The sequence below is a fragment of the Calonectris borealis genome, chromosome 19 (assembly GCF_964195595.1).
Source record: "Calonectris borealis chromosome 19, bCalBor7.hap1.2, whole genome shotgun sequence".
In the NCBI taxonomy this organism is placed as follows: domain Eukaryota; kingdom Metazoa; phylum Chordata; class Aves; order Procellariiformes; family Procellariidae; genus Calonectris; species Calonectris borealis.
This window is the reverse complement of record NC_134330.1, coordinates 12,992,380-13,009,846: the sequence shown is the minus strand read 5'-3', so window position 1 is coordinate 13,009,846 and position 17,467 is coordinate 12,992,380. Positions and strand designations below refer to the sequence as shown.

The window sequence follows — 17,467 nt, the reverse complement described above, 5'->3', positions numbered from 1 at the left end:
GTGGCAGCGGGCACGGCGTTTGCCGCGCTCCTCGGGAGCGGGCACACCGGCCATAGCCGTCACCACGAACCGCCCCCACGCCAGTCCCTCGGAGCACGGGAGCCTTCCCCGGCCCGTCACCGCGGGGCCGCGACCCGCAGCCGAGCCGGCTGGCGCGGCACCGCTGCGTGCCGGGGCCGCTCAGACGAGCCCTGGCCGCCGTTCAACGCTGGCCGCACAAACGGAACGGACCGGCGGCACCGGCCGCGCCGCGCCGCCCGAGGCCGCGGCCTCCCTCCTCACCCGCCCTAGGGCCCGGCCCGCCGGAGCCGCCGCTTCGCCTCCCCGAGGAGCAGAGGGGCCCGTCCCGCCGAGGCGAGCCCAGCGCTGAGGGGATGCTCCGGTGGGGCCCGGGCCGGGCCGGGCCTCCCCCGGCTCCGCGGAGCGGGCCCGGCCCGCGCTCCCTGAGGGGTGGCGGCCAGCACGGCGAGGCAGGACCCCCACGGTCCCACAATGCCCCGCGCGCCCCTGTCCCTTTAAGAGGTGGTGGGCGGCACGAGCCGACCGCGGAGGACAAAGCCCGGCGCGCGGCCCCGCCGCGGTACCCGGATGGGCGGGGGGGCGGCGGCGCGCCCCGATTGGCCGCCGCGGGGAGGGGGGTGGGCAGATAACGGGGACACAAAATGGAGTCGCGCTCTCTGCCACTTACATAACGCGACCTCTCACCTCGCGCGCGGTGCAAGCCAGCTTGCTGCGCCGGCGGGCGGGGCGAGGCGGCGCGATTGGCGGGCCCTGCAGCCAATCGTAAGCCGGCAGCGCCGACAGCCCGCCAGTAGGGTCCCGGGGCCGCGGCGGCGGGGGCGGGCCCTGCGGGGCGGGAGGCAGGTTGGGGTGCGCGCGGCGAGGCTGGGCCCGCCGCCCGCCCGGGAGGGGGAGGGGAATCTCCCGCCATTTTTCAATCCTCCCGCCCGGGTCCCGCCGCCGCTGCCGGGGTCGTCGCGCGGATCCGCCGGCTCCGGCCGGGACCCCGCCTCGTCCCGCCATGGCGCCGCTGCTGGGCCGCAAGCCCTTCCCGCTGGCCAAGCCGCTGCCTCCGGGGGAGACGGGGGAGCGGTTCGTCATCCCCCACACGCAGGAGGCCTTCCGCACCCGCGAGTATCCGCTCGGCCCGGGGGCGCGGGGGACGGGGACGGGGCGGCGGGGAGGGCTCCGGCGCCGCCGCTGTCACCTGCCGCCGCGGCCGCCGAGCGGGCCCGCTGCTGCTGGGCGCGGAACCGGCCTGCGCAGCGGCTCCGGCCCTCCCGCGGGGCGGCGGGGCAGAACAAAGCGGCAGCGGGGCGGGCGGGCCGGGAGCGGGGCCGTTCGGCACCTCCGGCGCCGGTTCCTCGCGGGAAGGGCCCGGCCGGCGGCGGCGCCTCTGCCCGGCCCGTGAGGGGAGCCTGGCCCGCGCTGCCGCCGGGGTCGGCCGTGGTGCCGGGGGCCGGTGGTTCCCTGACAAGTTTCTGACCCGGTTTAAAACGCGGAGGTTCCAGGAGGGTGGAGGCGAGGCGGGGGAGCGGGGACAGCAGCTCCGCGGGGCTGAAGCACTCGGAGGCGGCGCGGCCGTGGAAAGAAACTAACGGGTAAATGCTGCCGGGCACCGGGAGCTGTTTGCGTGTTCGACAGATACCGGTAGATTGGAGTTGATTAATGCAGTTAGCGCAGAAGCAGTTCTCGAGGGGGGTTGAAGTACAAATTTGGGGTGTGTGTCCCGTGGGTAGGGGTGGCATTGAGACTAGAGACTCCCACAAGGAGGAGAATAAAATAGTGACAAGCAGCTCGCCTGTGGAGAACCCAGGTTTTCGGTCTGACTGTGAGTATCTTCTTCTGGTCTGCTTTTGCATGAAAAACATTTTTTTTTTTTTTATGATTCCATGAGAGTCAGCATGTGACAGTCCTTGAGCGGCTGGGAGCAGCGGTGGCAAGGCAGATAACTGTCACAGACATGTGCAGCCACCAAGGCAGAGTTACTGTTCAGGTCCCGCGCAGGGCTGGAGGGGCAGGACTTCTGCGCTGTAACCTGACTGCTGCTTCAGGAGGCTCGTTCGTTGTCTGTGTTGTAAGGATCAAAATCTGAGCAATTGAGGACTGAAGGAAGGACTGGAAGTGAGGCGGAAATGCATGAATGTAGGAATATACAATCGGAGATCTTGGTGGCGTAGAAGACAAAGGAACTCGAGAATTTATACAGACCCCTGTATTGGAGAGTATCTTGTTACTTCAGTATGAAGAACAGCCAGTGAAAGCCCCTAGGAAGGATTAGGTAGCTTTTGAAGAGGAAATGCATATCAGAGTGCAGATAGGTATTGCTAATGCATTCAGCCCAATAAAATGAGATTGGGTAGAGTGTTAGATACTTGCTTTTTAACAGTATTTTAAATTAAAGCATTCGGTCTGTGACTCAAAAACCTGCTGTTGTGTTGTGTGCAAACTGAAAGTAGCTCAGTCATCCATCTGACCAGGCAGAGACCTGTTCTCTCTCTTTCCCGATGAGGAACAATCAGTGATCAAAAAGACAGAGTTTAATCCTAATTACTGCTTTTGTAAAAGAAGATGTGGCTTTAAGGTTTGTCTGCCTTGTAGGAACAGCACAGAGGAGTTATGGGGCACCTTCTGAGAGCACCAGTCTGTTGGTATTGCTCTTGCGGATCTGTGAGTAGATGGAGGACATGTTTCTGCAGACACTTGGATGGTGTTAACATTAAGGAAAAAAAGGAATGTTTTCTCATCCTCAGAGGGGATGGCGTTAGCTGCAGGGTCAGAAAGAAAGAGGAAACCAATGCAAGCACTGAGGTTCTAGAGGGATGCTCTTCTCTTGGAGAAAGTACTGCATGGGATGCTGTGGGAGGCGGACAGCCTAGTATGTTCTAGAAAGTTCATCTTGGCGGATAGACGTCATGAAGCTAAAAAGAGAAACTAAGTAATGTTGGGTTTCTGTCTTACTTTGTTGACTGTGTATAATATAAGCTAGGCAGAAAGTGGAACAGAAAATTGCAAATGAGTCAGTAAGTTGAAGGGAGATGTTACCTAAGGAACACTTGGAGGGGTTTTTTTTGGTCACTTCTGTTTATCCTAGATAGTGCAGAGGAATGGCTTTTGTGGGTGGGAACGGCCTGCAGAGGGGGCATGTCAAGAAGTACCCGAGTCTTCACCCAGAGCAGCGCTTGGTATCGTTTATGCCGAGGCCTGACAGAACATGGTCTCCTGAACTTTTCTTTTTCCACCTTGAAAAACTACTGATCAGCTCTTCCCCTAAAGGGTATACAGGTTCTTATGCTGCACAGCTATGACTGAGGTATTTGAAAGACATAAAAAGGTCTTAAGACTTTTTTTTTGCCCCCCCCCCCCCCCCCGTGGGGTTTTTTTTTTTTTTTTAAAGGATTTGCTGTTGTAGATTGGGTTGAACAAAAAATGGAGATTGGGGTATTGTATATGAGGAGACATGTCTGCCCCATGGGCATGTGTTAAGAAAGTGTCTAGAAGCAGTGGGTAGATGGATAGGCTGGTCATCAGAGCTCAGGTGTTTATCTGGGTCTGATATTTCTTTGTAGCTTTATGTGGCTTCCTTTGACAGCCAAATCCCCCAAAAACCTTTTAAGAGAAACCACGCTGTGTAGAGCCTATTGCGTCCTGGCAAAGCCTTCGGCTTCTGGTGTCTGACTCGGAGTGAGCCTTGCTGATGGTGTGGGTGTGGGGATGGGTGGATTGCTGGGCAGTCAGAGACAGACTCATCCTTGCAGGAGCTCTGTAGAATCAGCTCTGAGATGTGAGCTGTCAGGCAAATGGTTTGCATGTGGTACGGTCTTGTCTGGTTTATGTCACCTGTGCACCTGATTTATGGCACAGGTACTGGGCATTTGATGTCTGCCAAACACCGAATTTGTTCCCTGGTGAGCAGGTCATCTCTTCTGTTAGCGTGTGGGATGGTTGCAGCATGTGTTCCGCTATAGCGGCTGCTGTTTGGAAAACTACACTGCCAGCTCAAGAGAGATGCTCGGTTCAGAGAGCTACCAGCCTGGACTGGCAAGAAGGGACTATTCCAGCCAAAGCTTTCCTTTAGCCATCACTGTACGGTTTTGGGAAGCTATGTTGCTTTCCTCCCCAGATAAAAGCTTGCTATCTGTTTTAGTTAGTGTCTTTGTATGGTAAGCAGCACAGACAACATAAGAAGTTGGGCTGTGTTTGGCATGCAAGTTAAAGGTTGTTCACATCTTCACATGTGGTATCAGCCACTTAAATTCTGGCTGAAAGACGGCAGCACCAAAGAAAGGTCGTGTCACGCTCTGCACTTCTAGGAAAACTTTGCCACCCACCCAGGGAGTAGTGTCTTGTAAATGTACCGACCTTCCTGGTAAATTTGCCTTTTTAGCTAACACAAGCGGAAACAATTAAGATACCCTAAAGCTATTTTGGAGTTGATAGTCATTTCTGGGAGAGCATCAAGAAGTAAACTTCCTATCTGCTTAATAGTTGTCTTGTGCAGTGGTTAGCCTGTTTACTTTTAAACATTTTTCTTTAAAAGGGTCCCTTGTTTTCAATGTAACTTTGTTTTCTGCCTTTCAACATTAAGTGATCTTCAGTGTGATACAAACAGATGTGATGTATTAACTGTTACACAGTGGGTAGTCAGCTGTTTAATTAAACACGTGTGTTATTCATGGCTTTTTGGGGAATCTTCACAAGTAGCTGGTGTCCAGGGTTTTTTATTTATTACTGTGTTGGGAATTTGTGGCAATGACAGCTCCAACTATGTAGAGAGATGGGTTGGTTACGGCATACCAGTAAGCCCTCACTTGCAGTCCTGAATCAGACCTGCTGAACAGTCTGAAATTTCTTGGGTTTGTTTCCAATCTGAGTGGAAAGGACAAATAGCGTATGTGTAGTGGAAACTTTGAGCTATAGTAAACTTTGCAAAAATATCCTCCTGCGTTTTGGCTTTGTGCTGGCCCCAGGATTTCAAAGCAGAACCTGGCTTGGGAGCTTATGGCAGAGCACAAAGGCAGACCGGGCACTGTTGGGCATGGGTCTTGCGTGCTGATTAAGGAATGTGTTCAGGGGTCGATGTCAGATGAGCTGACCAGCTGAGGGTGGAATTAAATTGCATTTGAGAGGCAGAGCTGAGCTGGACCGGGAAATTGCTATACCTGCCGCTTTTAAATTCAGAGTTGATCTGAAAAATACGGGTCCTGTTATGGTGCAATTAAGCTTCTCATAGGTGTGTGCAAGGAGGGGAAGATTCTTGGGGAAAGTTCTTGTGGATCTTCCTGTCAATATGGGAAATGGTGTTAGGAATAAAACGTCTCTCTCAGTTATTTTTCAACTGGAGATCAGCATTTATTTGCTCTCCTTGCTGGAAGGAAAGGAATCTCCTCACAGGTCTAGAAAGAAGGAAGTTGATAAATGTAGGAGGGAAGTAGACCATAATTTTATTTCCCAGACATATCTCAAATATTTGTTTATAGTTAGACTACTGAAGGTTTATTAAGGCAATGTCCTGAACCCTTAAGAACTGTATCTTTCCTGTAGCATTTGTGTTATGGCAGCTGCGAGTCCTTCGTATCCAGGTGGAGTCCACGGACGCACAGAAGGAAAGCCTAGGGGAAAGTGAAGGTGGGGTTGCTGAATGAAGCTGAAGACCACTGTTGCTTGTATGTTTAGGCTCCTGACTACCGCGAGGGTTGAATTTGCTTTTAACTCTTCTTTTTGTGGGAAAGGCATAGGAAGGAATAGTGTTATGGTTGTAGTTTAGTCATTATTGACGTGGTTAATTGCTGTAAATACAAGGAGGACTCCTGGTTTCTTGTTTGAGGACTCCTGGTCTCTTGTTTGATTTTCCCCCTGTACCCCCGTATCCCCTCCGTACCCCTGCCCCCCTAGTATCACTACAAAAATTTGTTAAAATCACACTTCTGGTCTGGTAGGTGGTGCTGTGCGGATGAGTTTCTCTGTAAGCTGGGGTTACTCCTTGCCCCTGCCGCACCGCAGCGATGGTGCTTTCTGCCCTGTAGCACCTCTCGTTTTTATGGAAACTTTAGCATCTTTGAAACCTCAGGGAGGGGTAAGAATTGGCCAGAGGGCTCAAAACTTACCAGATGTCTGTTCATCCACTGAAGAGTAGGAGACTCCACAAGCAGGGCAAGCTGGGAAACCGCAGGATTTCTCCTTGGGTTTAAGGCCTGCTCCAGGCAGAGGGATACCGTCAGCAGTGGCAGCCTCCTCTGGTGGTGGTTCTGTTCCTGGCCTATATTCTTGCGTAGCACCAGTTGCTGTGGCTGTAAGATACCTATATATCAACGTCCATAGTGCAGCTTCTGTACCTTGTTGTGCTTTACCTTGGGACTGTGAAGAAATGTCCAAGAAAATTGGCTTTGTTGGAGTTGTAATTTGGCTTTCTAATAGGAATCTTTAAAAAAAAAAAAAAAAAAAGAAATAGGTTAGTTGCACTAAAATTTTCTTGAAAGACAAAGCATATGCAGGATATGATGAGCGATTTGCTGTGGCTGGTGGCTCTGCCTTTGCAGGAGTGTGGAGCAATCTGCTTGTTCCCACAGAGACTCTCATAATTAGCACTTGTGCTGCAGCGGGCTGAGCCGCTGTAGTTGTTACAAGTATGCTTTGTACTCTGTGCTTGCTTTTCTGCTGAAGAGCACGCCGAAGGAGAAGGGAAAGATGCTTTTCTTGCCTCTTTTATAATTTCTCCACTTAAATTACCATCGGTAAGCATATGGTAACTTAAGCAGGCTGCCATGGGGTAAATTGGTATGGATTTACACTGTGCTGGCTTTTCTGGTAACTGTGCCTGTACATGTTCTATCCATAGAAAGTATGAAGTAGCTTATATCTGTTTACACTGACAGTTAATTACCACTTAGGTGGAATGGGTAGGGCATAGCCACAGATGCTTACAACAGAGTAGCTAATGCTGTAATTCATAATGCTGTCTGCACCACAGTGACTTGCCTGTGCACTCATTAATCCTAACGTCCAGAATAACTTAACCTTGAGGCTGGTTGTGATATGAGAAGCAGGTGATGTAGTTGGTGAGAAAGATTCTCATGTTGTGCTAGCACAGGAGGCTGCTCTTGTTCGAAACCAAAGGAAAGGTGGCCTTTCTAGTGATTTCAGTTTCAAAGCTTTTGGGTTTTTTCCTCAAAAGATTGGGGGTACTGGATAGGCTGGTAATTTGCACCCAGAGTTTGTAACACCACCCTAAGGCATTAGTAGTAGTAGTTCCGCAACAGTTATTGTCAGCCATTTAGCGGCTGTCCGTGCCATGTCTCCTGCACATGCCTGTGATATTGTTTGTGCTGTTTTCCAATGAATCAGACTGGAAAAGCTGAAAAGCAACTTAGCAATGCTACGAAACGTTCAGCCATATGTATTCCCCTGTGCAGTTCAGCTGAACTGACAGTGGTGTGGCACCTTCTGTATGCCAGTGTCGAACAGGACAGGCATTTCAGCTGCAGAAAGCTCCAGTGCATCCTGGTCTGAAAACCTATCAGATTTAACGCAGCATCTCCATAGCAGATGCAGGGTCAAACTGTACTGTAGCGATCCTCAGCCTTTGTGCGCTCCAATAGCAAGGGTTTAATTGAATTTGATTGTCTTGTGCTACTGTGATTATGCTCTCCACTGCATAAATCCTGTTTTCCTGAGCTGCCGCTCCTACAGAGAGTACGAAGCGCGTTTAGAGAGATACAGCGAACGAATATGGACGTGCAAAAGCACAGGAAGCAGCCAGCTGACGCACAAAGAGGCTTGGGAGGAGGAGCAGGAAGTTGCTGAGCTGTAAGTACCAGTGAAGAAATTGGTATGTGTCTATCTTTGGGCATTGGGGCAGAAGCGTGGACTTGGGAATGATATGTGATTGCTAGTTTATGAGGCGAGGTAAGTAGCTTTTTACTGGCTGTAAGTAATCTGGGGATTCTGGAGTTGAAAGCAAATTAAGTCCAAATTTGATGCCATCACTAATGCAGTTGAGTAACGTACTTATTTAGTGCTATATCTTGGTATTACTTGAACCAAAATAGTTCAGCGTATGGCACTTGGCATATTTTAAAGCCCCTTGAGTAATGGGAATTTTTCAGAGGGGAAAAAAAAAAAATCTTGAAGGAGCTAAAGTAAAAATACAGTAAAAAGAGGCCATTGAAGTGTTTCACATCAGCCAGGTCCATAGCTGTAATTATTTTTTGCAGATCTGCACTGGAATCAGTTGTTGTACCAAATAAAAAAATTATTTTGGAGTTAGATTTTGGGGATCTGCTCTACTTGAAACAATAAAGAACAAAGGGAAACCAGCAAGAGTCTTTACTCTGTTCAGACCATGAGTGTTCCTCGGGGCTGCCGTGTCCCTGACCTCCCCTTCCAGCACACAGCACGGGTCCCAAATCCTTGGTTGAGATCTAGCATGACCCTTCTGTAAAGGTGCAAGTCCTTGGCTCAACCAACATGCATAACTTACTTTGTGATTACTAAATTGTAGGAATTATGCCAAACAAATGGCATGTTTCTCTGTTCTGTGAACTGATGACTTGGACTTCTGTGACTTTTTTTTCCTGGATTTAAACTGGGGAGATTGTCAGCAGTACTACCTAAGAGGTGAAATTTTCTGTTGCCTCTTTCATGAAGAATCCACATTTCTGATTCATTGGCAAAAGAGTTAATAGCCTTAGCCTAAGGAGAAATTCCCAATCATTTGGGGTTAATCACATCCTTAAAGGCAACAAATAAGAAACCTATGGTTAACAATGTTGGGTTGGTTGGCCACTTCTGAAAACATTAAGAAATGTAAATGAAATATAAATGGACGAACATAAATAACAAATTTAGCTATAGTCTCTCTAAATGTGGGAAGAAAAGACTGTGAAATGAGATTTTGGTCTTGTCTCTTTGAAATGGGGTTTAAAGCTTCTCAGGCAGTTTGCTGACTGCTTTAATACCTGACACTGGTCTAGTCTGACTAAAAAAAAAGTTCATTTAGATAGTTTGCTAAAGGGATAAATTTGCTCATGGCAGTTGTAAAACAGCAAATACAACTGAGGATTGTCAGCAATGTGTCCCGGAGTCTGGGAAGCTAAAAGAGTTTTGGAAAAAATGGAGTATTTTTTTTCTCCTTACAGTAACTTGCAACGGACTTCACTTTTTAGCCAGAAAGCTTTATGCAATATATTTCTTAGTACTCCTATCAACTAACTGACCTGATCCTTTAGAAAGGAAATCAGTCAAGTAAATTTGTGACAGTCCTTTCTCTTCTTTGAATGAAAAAGTTCAAAGATCATGACATGGTGAAACACACAAAATATTTTTCTCTGGAAAGATAATTTAGTTGTGTAAGCCTGCCTCTATCTCCTTTACTGTGTTAGCAGTCTCTTGGGGAAGAAAGAAATGCAAAATGTTCGTGTTATGGTTGGAATCAATAATTTTAAAGTAACAAGCCCCAGAATAATGACATGGTCTTGGTATATATTTAACATCTAATAGAGAGGCAGTAATAACCTGCAAGAAAGGATTTGCCATCAGTGCTGCTCTTCCAGAATGCTTTATGGTTCCATCGGCGAAGGACAAGTACAATTTGTATTGTCATGCCAATTAACGCTTTGGGGGGGTGCTGGGGGGAGGGCAGCAAAAAGCCCTTGGATGTTTGCATGCTAATGTGGCATCTGCCTCAAACATTGTCCTGGCTGTTAATGTTCCCGGAATTGCGAAATGGGAGGCTACTTTGCATTTTGGCTTTTATTCCCTGGATAATGAAAACTTCTTATGTGCTTGCTCAGCTTGAAGGAGGAGTTCCCCATCTGGTATGAGAAACTGGTACTGGAAATAGTCCACCACAACACTGTGTCTTTGGAAAAGTTGGTGGATGCAGCTTGGCTGGAGATCATGACCAAATTTGCAGTGGGAGAAGAGTGTGACTTTGAGGTAAGGATCTGTTTTCCATTTTATCCCATGCTTTTGCACAGAGCTAATTTTGGATAGCTAAAGGCAGGAGATGGGAAGAATATGTTAGCCACTTACATTATCAGAACGATGGTGAGAATTTCTTTTCTGTAGAATCCCAGTGACAGCACCTGCTTTTGAATGCAAAATGGTTCCATTAACAGAAGTACGTAGATGACCCATACTGATGGCAAGAGAAAAATGACTGATCGGGGGAGGGGGGGAAATAGAGATTTATTTGTTATACTGCTTAAATATGTGATGGTCCATGTATATCTTTAAATATATATAAAAATACATATTTTAATTAAAAGCAGTTAAAAATTATAATCTGCCATAAGCTTTTCACCTAACATGTTCCCAGAGGAGCAGTAGTCTTAAACTAATGTAGCTTGAAGTCAACTGCTTACAATCTCTAACGATGCTCTAATGATTAGAAAATTCCCTCCAAAACTGAAAATGATGGGGAAAACTCAAACTTGCTAAAAATAAGTTTTAAAATGTTCACTGTTAGCAATCTGTTTAGGACATATTCTCTCAACTGGGGCTGCTGAGAGAGCATGCTGCACCTTGCACACACACTCTTTCCTTAGTCTGAGAAAGCAGCGTTATTAAACACTGGAAAAACTTGTGGGTTGGCAGTTCTCTCTTAGCAATTTGTACAGAACTTCCAGGTAGGAGTAGTAGAAAGAAATCCTGTAATTGTTTCATGAGAAGGATCATGAGCTTCTCTCAAGGAAGATGTCAATTAAGTGTTTTGCCAAATTACGGTTTGTAGGTCATCTTAGCTGCATTTTTTTCTTCCTTGTAGTGTTAAAGCTCATTAGTTCATGTGTCTTGCTCAGGCTCAGTTTTCATCAATATTTTCGTGCAGGTTGGTAAGGAGAAAATCTTGCCTGTGAAAGTTGTGAAAATACATCCCCTGGAGAAAGCTGATGAAGAGGAGAAGAAATCTGACGGAGCCTGTGATTCCCCATCCAGTGACAAGGAGAACTCCAGCCAGCCAGTCCAGGACAACCAGAAGGAAGCTATCCTGAAGGAAGATGACAACAGGAGGGAAAGTATGAGTAAGTAGTAAGACAGCATGCCATAGGTAGCACCTGGAAGTGAGTATTTGAATTTATGTACGTCTTGGGCCTGGGCTGTGAATGTTGTACGTGATGTTTAAACAGTGTTATGTAATGAAAATCCTGAAATTGTCATTGTTAGTGGTGCAGCTTTGGTGGCATCAGTGCTGTTGGCTTTCAACTGTTCTTGCCTGTTTTAAAGCAGAAAATGCGCTGTCATTCTAAGAGGTAATACTGAAAGCTATGCATGAAACGTATAAGCTTCGAAAGTATATCAAGTGTATTTAAAAAAAAGGCGGGGGGGGAACAGCAAAGGTTCATGCAGAATCACAAAGTTCTGCTGTGATGTTCATCCTCAGAACAAACATCTGTAGTTCTAAAGCCTGTTGTTCTGCAGTCAGAGACAAGCTCTAATTCTCTTTCCTGTCCCCAGTTGACATAAAAAATAAGGTTTTTTTTTAATTTTGGTTTATCGCCTGTCCAATTTTGAAATGCCGAGACAAAATTCATGCAGAAAAATGCATATTAATTTTTTTTCTAAGGGTTCAAAATAAAGCATGCTTTGAAACATTGTTCCCCTCTTTCGTATCTGTTCCTCCTTGCTGCAGAACTAAACAGTGGATGTCCAAGGCTTTTCTTGACTCTGAGAAGGTACTGTTGAAAGAGAAAAAAAAAAAAAATTAGTTTCATGTCCTGTGTAACTTCTTAAAAATGGAATTATAAGATTCTTTAAAAGAGATTTCAAAAAGTGTTTTAGGACAAACAACGAAAAAAACCCGACAACCCCACAGCATAGCTCTGATCTAGATAGCTTAATTTTAAAGGCACATAAATGTAATAAACTGTTTACGTTTGTAAATAGCCACTCCAACATGTGGGGAAGGTGTATATAACCTCTTCTAATATGGAGAAGTTTCCTCTTCCTCAGAAAACAGCCCAGCAAGCTAATAGCAAAGTCAGGAGTGGAAAACAAGCTTCTACCAAGCTCTAGTCCCAAGCTTAATAATTGTCAACTGTTTCTGATTGGTACTGGAAAAAGTTATGATCTGTTTTGATTTCATTGCAGTGCTCTGGAAAAAAAGGTGTTGCAGAAATGATCTGGCCTTACACTCATCCTTTGAACCAGTAGTAGTGCTTGGAGAGAGACTCATGCATGCTTTTTTTTTTTTTCAGTTGACTGGTAGTTCTCTCAACCTACCTCATAAAAGGCATGGGAATACCTTTTACTTTAAAAATGCTCATTGACCAAACTTAGAGCAGCATTTTTGGGCTTGGATGTTAGTAAAGTCTACCATAATGTTTTGTTCATTGGTGTGCAATATTCTATCCAGCTGTGTTCAGCTGTGCTCTTACTGACATTGCTAGTATAGCGCTCTGGGATTGGAAGAATGCTGCAGGAATGGGGGTTCCTGCGCCTTTTTCAGTCTCTGACTCAGCTGATTATCTGGCCTGTGTTTAGTCGCCTCTATAAACTGGGACTGCCCTACCCTTTCTGTAAAAGATGAACCTCAACATTTTCAAAGCAAAGATGCTAGCAGAGCCATAACATAATCAGTAAAGGCAGTAAGCACTCATTCTTTTAAGTCTTCTCCTTGTACATATGCATTTATTAAAAGGATATGTTATTGCTAATGCTTTTATATTCTGCGTTATAATAGAACATAAGTTCATAGTAAACTCATCACTGAATCTATATTCCAGAGTCCATTAAAATAACTACGTAGCATTTGTTACATTTGTACAGCATATTACAGAAGTAGTAAAGACTTGCTTTCATTTAGTGGTTCCTGCACCTGCAGGAGGCTGTGTACAGTATCTGGAAGTACTTAGCCACACTTAATTTGACTTTTTCTTTCTAATAATTTGCATACTTGACCAGTGGTAATACGGGTTGAGGTCACTACACAAGAGCGAGCATTTAGAAGCAGTAACAGGCTCTGCATAAGTGTGTGACGTAAGAGCTGTATCTTTCTGTGCACACACGAGGGGGCAGAGTTAACCTTCGCATTTTGATTAATACTTATGTCAAACTTGCTGATTTTGTTGGAGGAAAAAAGGGGCAGAGGAAGAGAGCTTCAGTCTGTCTGGTTAGGAGTCTACTGTGCTTCAGAAGCTAAAAATAAGGCATTATACCAGCTTTATTGAATCATATGTGCAGTCTGAAGTGGCTTTGTGTTTTTAGTTGCTTAGGGAGTGAACTCTGGAAAATGTGCAGAAGTGAGAGGAAAGGCTAGTTTTTCCTGAAAATGGGTGGTGAACTACTGAAGGCAGGTTCTGCAGCTTGAGCTGTACTTGGAACTAATACTGCTTTGGAAAATCCAAAATAAGTGGTTAATAGAAGGAGACACCAGCATATGGATGCTTTATGAGGTTTCAGTAGTGTACTGCATGTAAGTTTTATTGCAGTACAATGCAACAACAAATGAAGTATGCTTTTTGTAAAATAACTTTAGGAAGGAATGTATAGTGATTTCTTCTTCCCCGCCTCTGAGTATCCAGGTGCTGTTTGATGGAATTCAATGTAGTCATCCCTATTTCTAGAATCTAGAAAGTAAATCACAAAAGGAGAGGTCACTTACAGGCCTGTTGCAGAGGCAGCAGTGTAACAGAGTAACTTCAAAGTCAGAGCCAGGACTAAGCAACACATTGTTATTTCCTAAATATAAACTTGCTATGCATGGTACGCACATCCTGCAAAGATAACATTCAGCCACTTAAAAGACATTGAGGCAGATCTCTGAAAGCAGATCTTTTACAGAGCTTGAAGTGTCTTGTATGCGACTTCCATTGTGCTGTTGAGCAGAAAAACATAGTTCAATATTTGTGAACTTAACAAGATTTTTTAATACAAATGTGGAATCAAAGCAGGCAAAAGTTATGTCTCAGCCTGACTTGCGATGAGAGGATTAGTCTCCTTTCACACATGCTATCACTATTACGAAATTCAGGATTTTTTATTTTAAAGAAAAACTTCTATAATGAGTGAGCAGAGGATTCTACATTGCATTATCTGAAATGCAGCACTAATGCGGTAGGTAGCTGCACATTTATGTATATGGTGCAGTGAGCCTGTAGCATCTGTGATCTGTTTCCTAACCAAGGCGACTGATTTTGGAAGGCGGGGGCGGGGAGCAGAAGTTGGTTTTATACCATGTAAGCTATAATGCTGCTGAAGCTTAAATGCTATAGGGCTTACAGTGATATATAGATGCAGATATATATATACACACATATATGTATTTAAAAGTCTAACTTGGGTCTAGCATCTACTTGTATTCTGCATATGCTTAATAGATAATTATTCTCATCTGTCATGCTTGGTTTAGCATTTTCTTTGAGTCATAGCCACAAGCATAAAAACATTTGGGGATTGCTTTCTTCAGTAAGCTTGGATTTTGTCTTAAATGATTAACATTTGCAACCTGAATATAGAAATAATAGACTCAACACCAGCTGGCAAGAAGATGTGATGCCTTTGTACTCTTTCAGTTACATCTCTCTTGAGAATAAAAAGACTGGTTGTATAAGTGTGCTTAAAATTTCCAGCTAAACTAGCCCTTACACATAGCGCCCATAACTGTAAAACGCTTAATGGCCACCAAAGTTAAATGATTTTAAAAGTTATTTTAATTTAGAGTCAGTAATTCCTGCAGTAGAATTATTTCAAATATGGCATGGCAGAGACAGCTAGGGATCTCAACAGGAGAGCAACCCTAAGCAGGTTACTGTTTAGATTATGAAACCCGTTTCCCCTGCATGAATTTTGCAGGCATTTTCTCCCTTTGCATATGAATTTGCAGCTTACTGTCTGTAGAGAGATGGGTTTAAATACTGCAAGTGGTCCTTTATACTCCTTGAAGATAGGTGTTACCTCGTACTTCAGAGCTGTTTAGGGACTCCATTCCTAGCCTGCATCTTCAGGATATTTCTAAAACATGACTTGGGATTTTTTTCCTAATGTTCTAGTTTAACCAAACACTGTATAGATAGCAAGGGGTGGGGTGCCCAGTCCAACGATGGTCTGGATTCTTTAACCTTTTTTTTTTTTTTTTTTTTGGACTCTGAGACTAAGACGCTTAATGTCTTACCTTGCTTTATCAGATGATCGAGCACGTAGGTCTCCTCGGAAGCTTCCCACTTCTTTGAAGAAGGAAGAAAGGAAGTGGGTTCCACCTAAATTCCTGCCACACAAATATGATGTCAAGCTGAAAAATGAAGATAAGGTGAGTTGTCTGCTTGAATTCTTTCTATAATAACATGAATGTGCATGTTTAATTAAATAATCGCTATTGGTGTGTCTATACAGCACAATGTAGTGCTTTCTGCAGGATGGCTGTAGTTGTCCGTGAGGCTGACTGGCCTGGCTGTTTCTATATATAATTGGGGTTTGTGCGTGGAGATGCCTGACAATTCCCTGGTGGTGTGGTGGTACCACACACTGAGTCTCAGTGCTACAGTAGCTTTAGAGTGGTTGCTGTTAACTGGCTAATCTCTGGTCAGGCAGTTAATGAAACTTGGTCAGAGGTAGACTAGTTAAATCATGAGTGGCAGTGGCTGCTCTTGTTCTAACTGAGCTTCTCTGAGAGTCGTAGGTAGCTGCGCTTTGGGAAGCCCTGTGTAGCTGCAGCACTGCTGCGTGCTTTTTGTCATCTGTTTGCTAGTTTGACAAGAGAGGCAGTGCTGACCTCAATTTAATGAGTACCACTTGCAGAGTTACTCCTCTGGTCTCAGGAAAAAAATCAAACAAAATAAACATTAATATGAAAAAACTTTTAAGTTAGTAGCAAGCACAGGCCGGAGGAAGGTCAGAGATAATGCAGTGGGCTTTGGCAAGCAATCTCCAACATAAACTAACGTTTTTACTTTTTTGGCTAACTGAATCTCCTACCAATCTCTGTTGTGCATCTCTGTTCTGCAAGTTCTGTTAGGTTTGTTTTGAGTCTTTGCAAGAGAGCTTTGAGAGAGCGAAGAGTTTGTGGACATGAAGCAGTACAATGGTCCTTGCTCCTTTTAGCCATATGATATGTATTTATAATGTGGTTAGAAGTTAAATGTTAACAGTCTGTCTGTTTGTTATCTCTAAGATCATCAGCAACGTACCAGCAGATAGCTTGGTCCGTACAGAGCGTCCTCCCAACAAGGAGATCCTGAGGTACTTCATCCGTCATAATGCGCTACGGGCTGGCACGTGTGAGAATGCCCCATGGGTAGTGGAGGATGAGTTAGTGAAGAAATACTCTCTCCCCAGTAAATTTAGTGACTTCTTGCTTGACCCACATAAGGTAAGAATTCCTGAAAGTACCTCCTTTGCTTTCTCACCCATTCCCCACCCTTAAACAGTCTTGTCAGAGACTTCAGCGTGGGTTTTCGTGCTCCCAAGCTTACATCAACTTAGAGAGATGCAGAGCAGGAAGGCCCACTCTTTTGAAGATGGACGCTTTGTGAGGTGACACAGCTTGAATGTCTGAAACAGTGGTCTACTTTGAAAATTTGAGGTGTAACTGCCTTTTCTTGATTTTTCCAATAGTTTGCATTACTTGTCTACAAGTAAAGACACAATTTCCTGGTGTAAGACAAATGGAAGAGCTATAGTCCTTACCCTGGTAATGTCAGTTATTGGGCCCTTTTCATGGTTACAGTGCAAAAGCCGGATGTGTTTGACTTCACGATGCTTGGTTCTTTCATGGTACTGAATTGAATGATGGCAGATACCACAAATTTTGTACTGAATACTCTAAGTAGCAGGGATGGTTTTTTTCCCAGCCCTTTGTAATGACCAGCCAAATATACTGTTAACCGCGTAAATGCTGTATCATGAAATCTGCTGTTTTAAAATCCATCTTTGGGTGTAGAAAGCACTACTTTGTTCATTTAGTAAACTCACTTTTTCATGGACTCAGTCTTTGTCAAGCGTTGTTCTAAAACTAGAAGAGAAATATTTGTTATATCCTTTTTTCCTCATCAGGAGAATACCCTTTTCTAGCAAGCTTCTGTGGACTCTTCTGGACGCTTGTAAATTTGCTTAAAGGGAAAAATAAATTCTTCATATCTGAGCTGTGTTTACCCTTGCTGTAGTATTTGCGGTCACTGCCTTAATAGAAATTAAAGTATTTGCTGGTGGTGTACAAATTCTTTTATTCAGCGCACTGATGGATGGGGGTGTACCCTTAGTATAAGAAAAAATACGCAACTGTAACATCTTCGGTTTGACTTGCAGAAGTCCTTAGCTTTATGTTTAGGGGTGGTACTTTCCAGAGCGTGTTTCCCACTTGGCACAGAGATGGAATTTATGTGGAATTTTTTTTTTTTGTATTTTATTTTGAGAAGTGGCTGGAGAATTTATTAATCTAGAATTAGTGTTCTGACAAAATAACTTTGTATAAGTGACAGTTGGATAAACGGTATAACTTGTAGATCTGGTATTTGTGAATTTGTAATTATCATGA

General features: G+C 44.9%; 1 protein-coding gene across 5 annotated transcripts in view; it reads left to right on the top strand.

The window, feature by feature from the left end:
• Nucleotides 1-855: 855 nt before the first annotated feature.
• Nucleotides 856-17,467, top strand: part of BAZ1B (bromodomain adjacent to zinc finger domain 1B) — a 51,321-nt gene continuing 34,709 nt past the window's right edge. Inside the window, exons 1-6 of one of the 5 annotated variants that reach the window (XM_075169071.1) lie at nt 856-1,134; nt 7,690-7,806; nt 9,792-9,936; nt 10,829-11,021; nt 15,123-15,244; nt 16,106-16,303. In XM_075169071.1, the coding sequence (XP_075025172.1) occupies nt 1,022-1,134; nt 7,690-7,806; nt 9,792-9,936; nt 10,829-11,021; nt 15,123-15,244; nt 16,106-16,303 (888 nt within the window). In that variant the 5' untranslated portion in view covers nt 856-1,021. The other 4 variants (XM_075169073.1, XM_075169070.1, XM_075169072.1 and 1 more) reach the window with 4 other exon arrangements.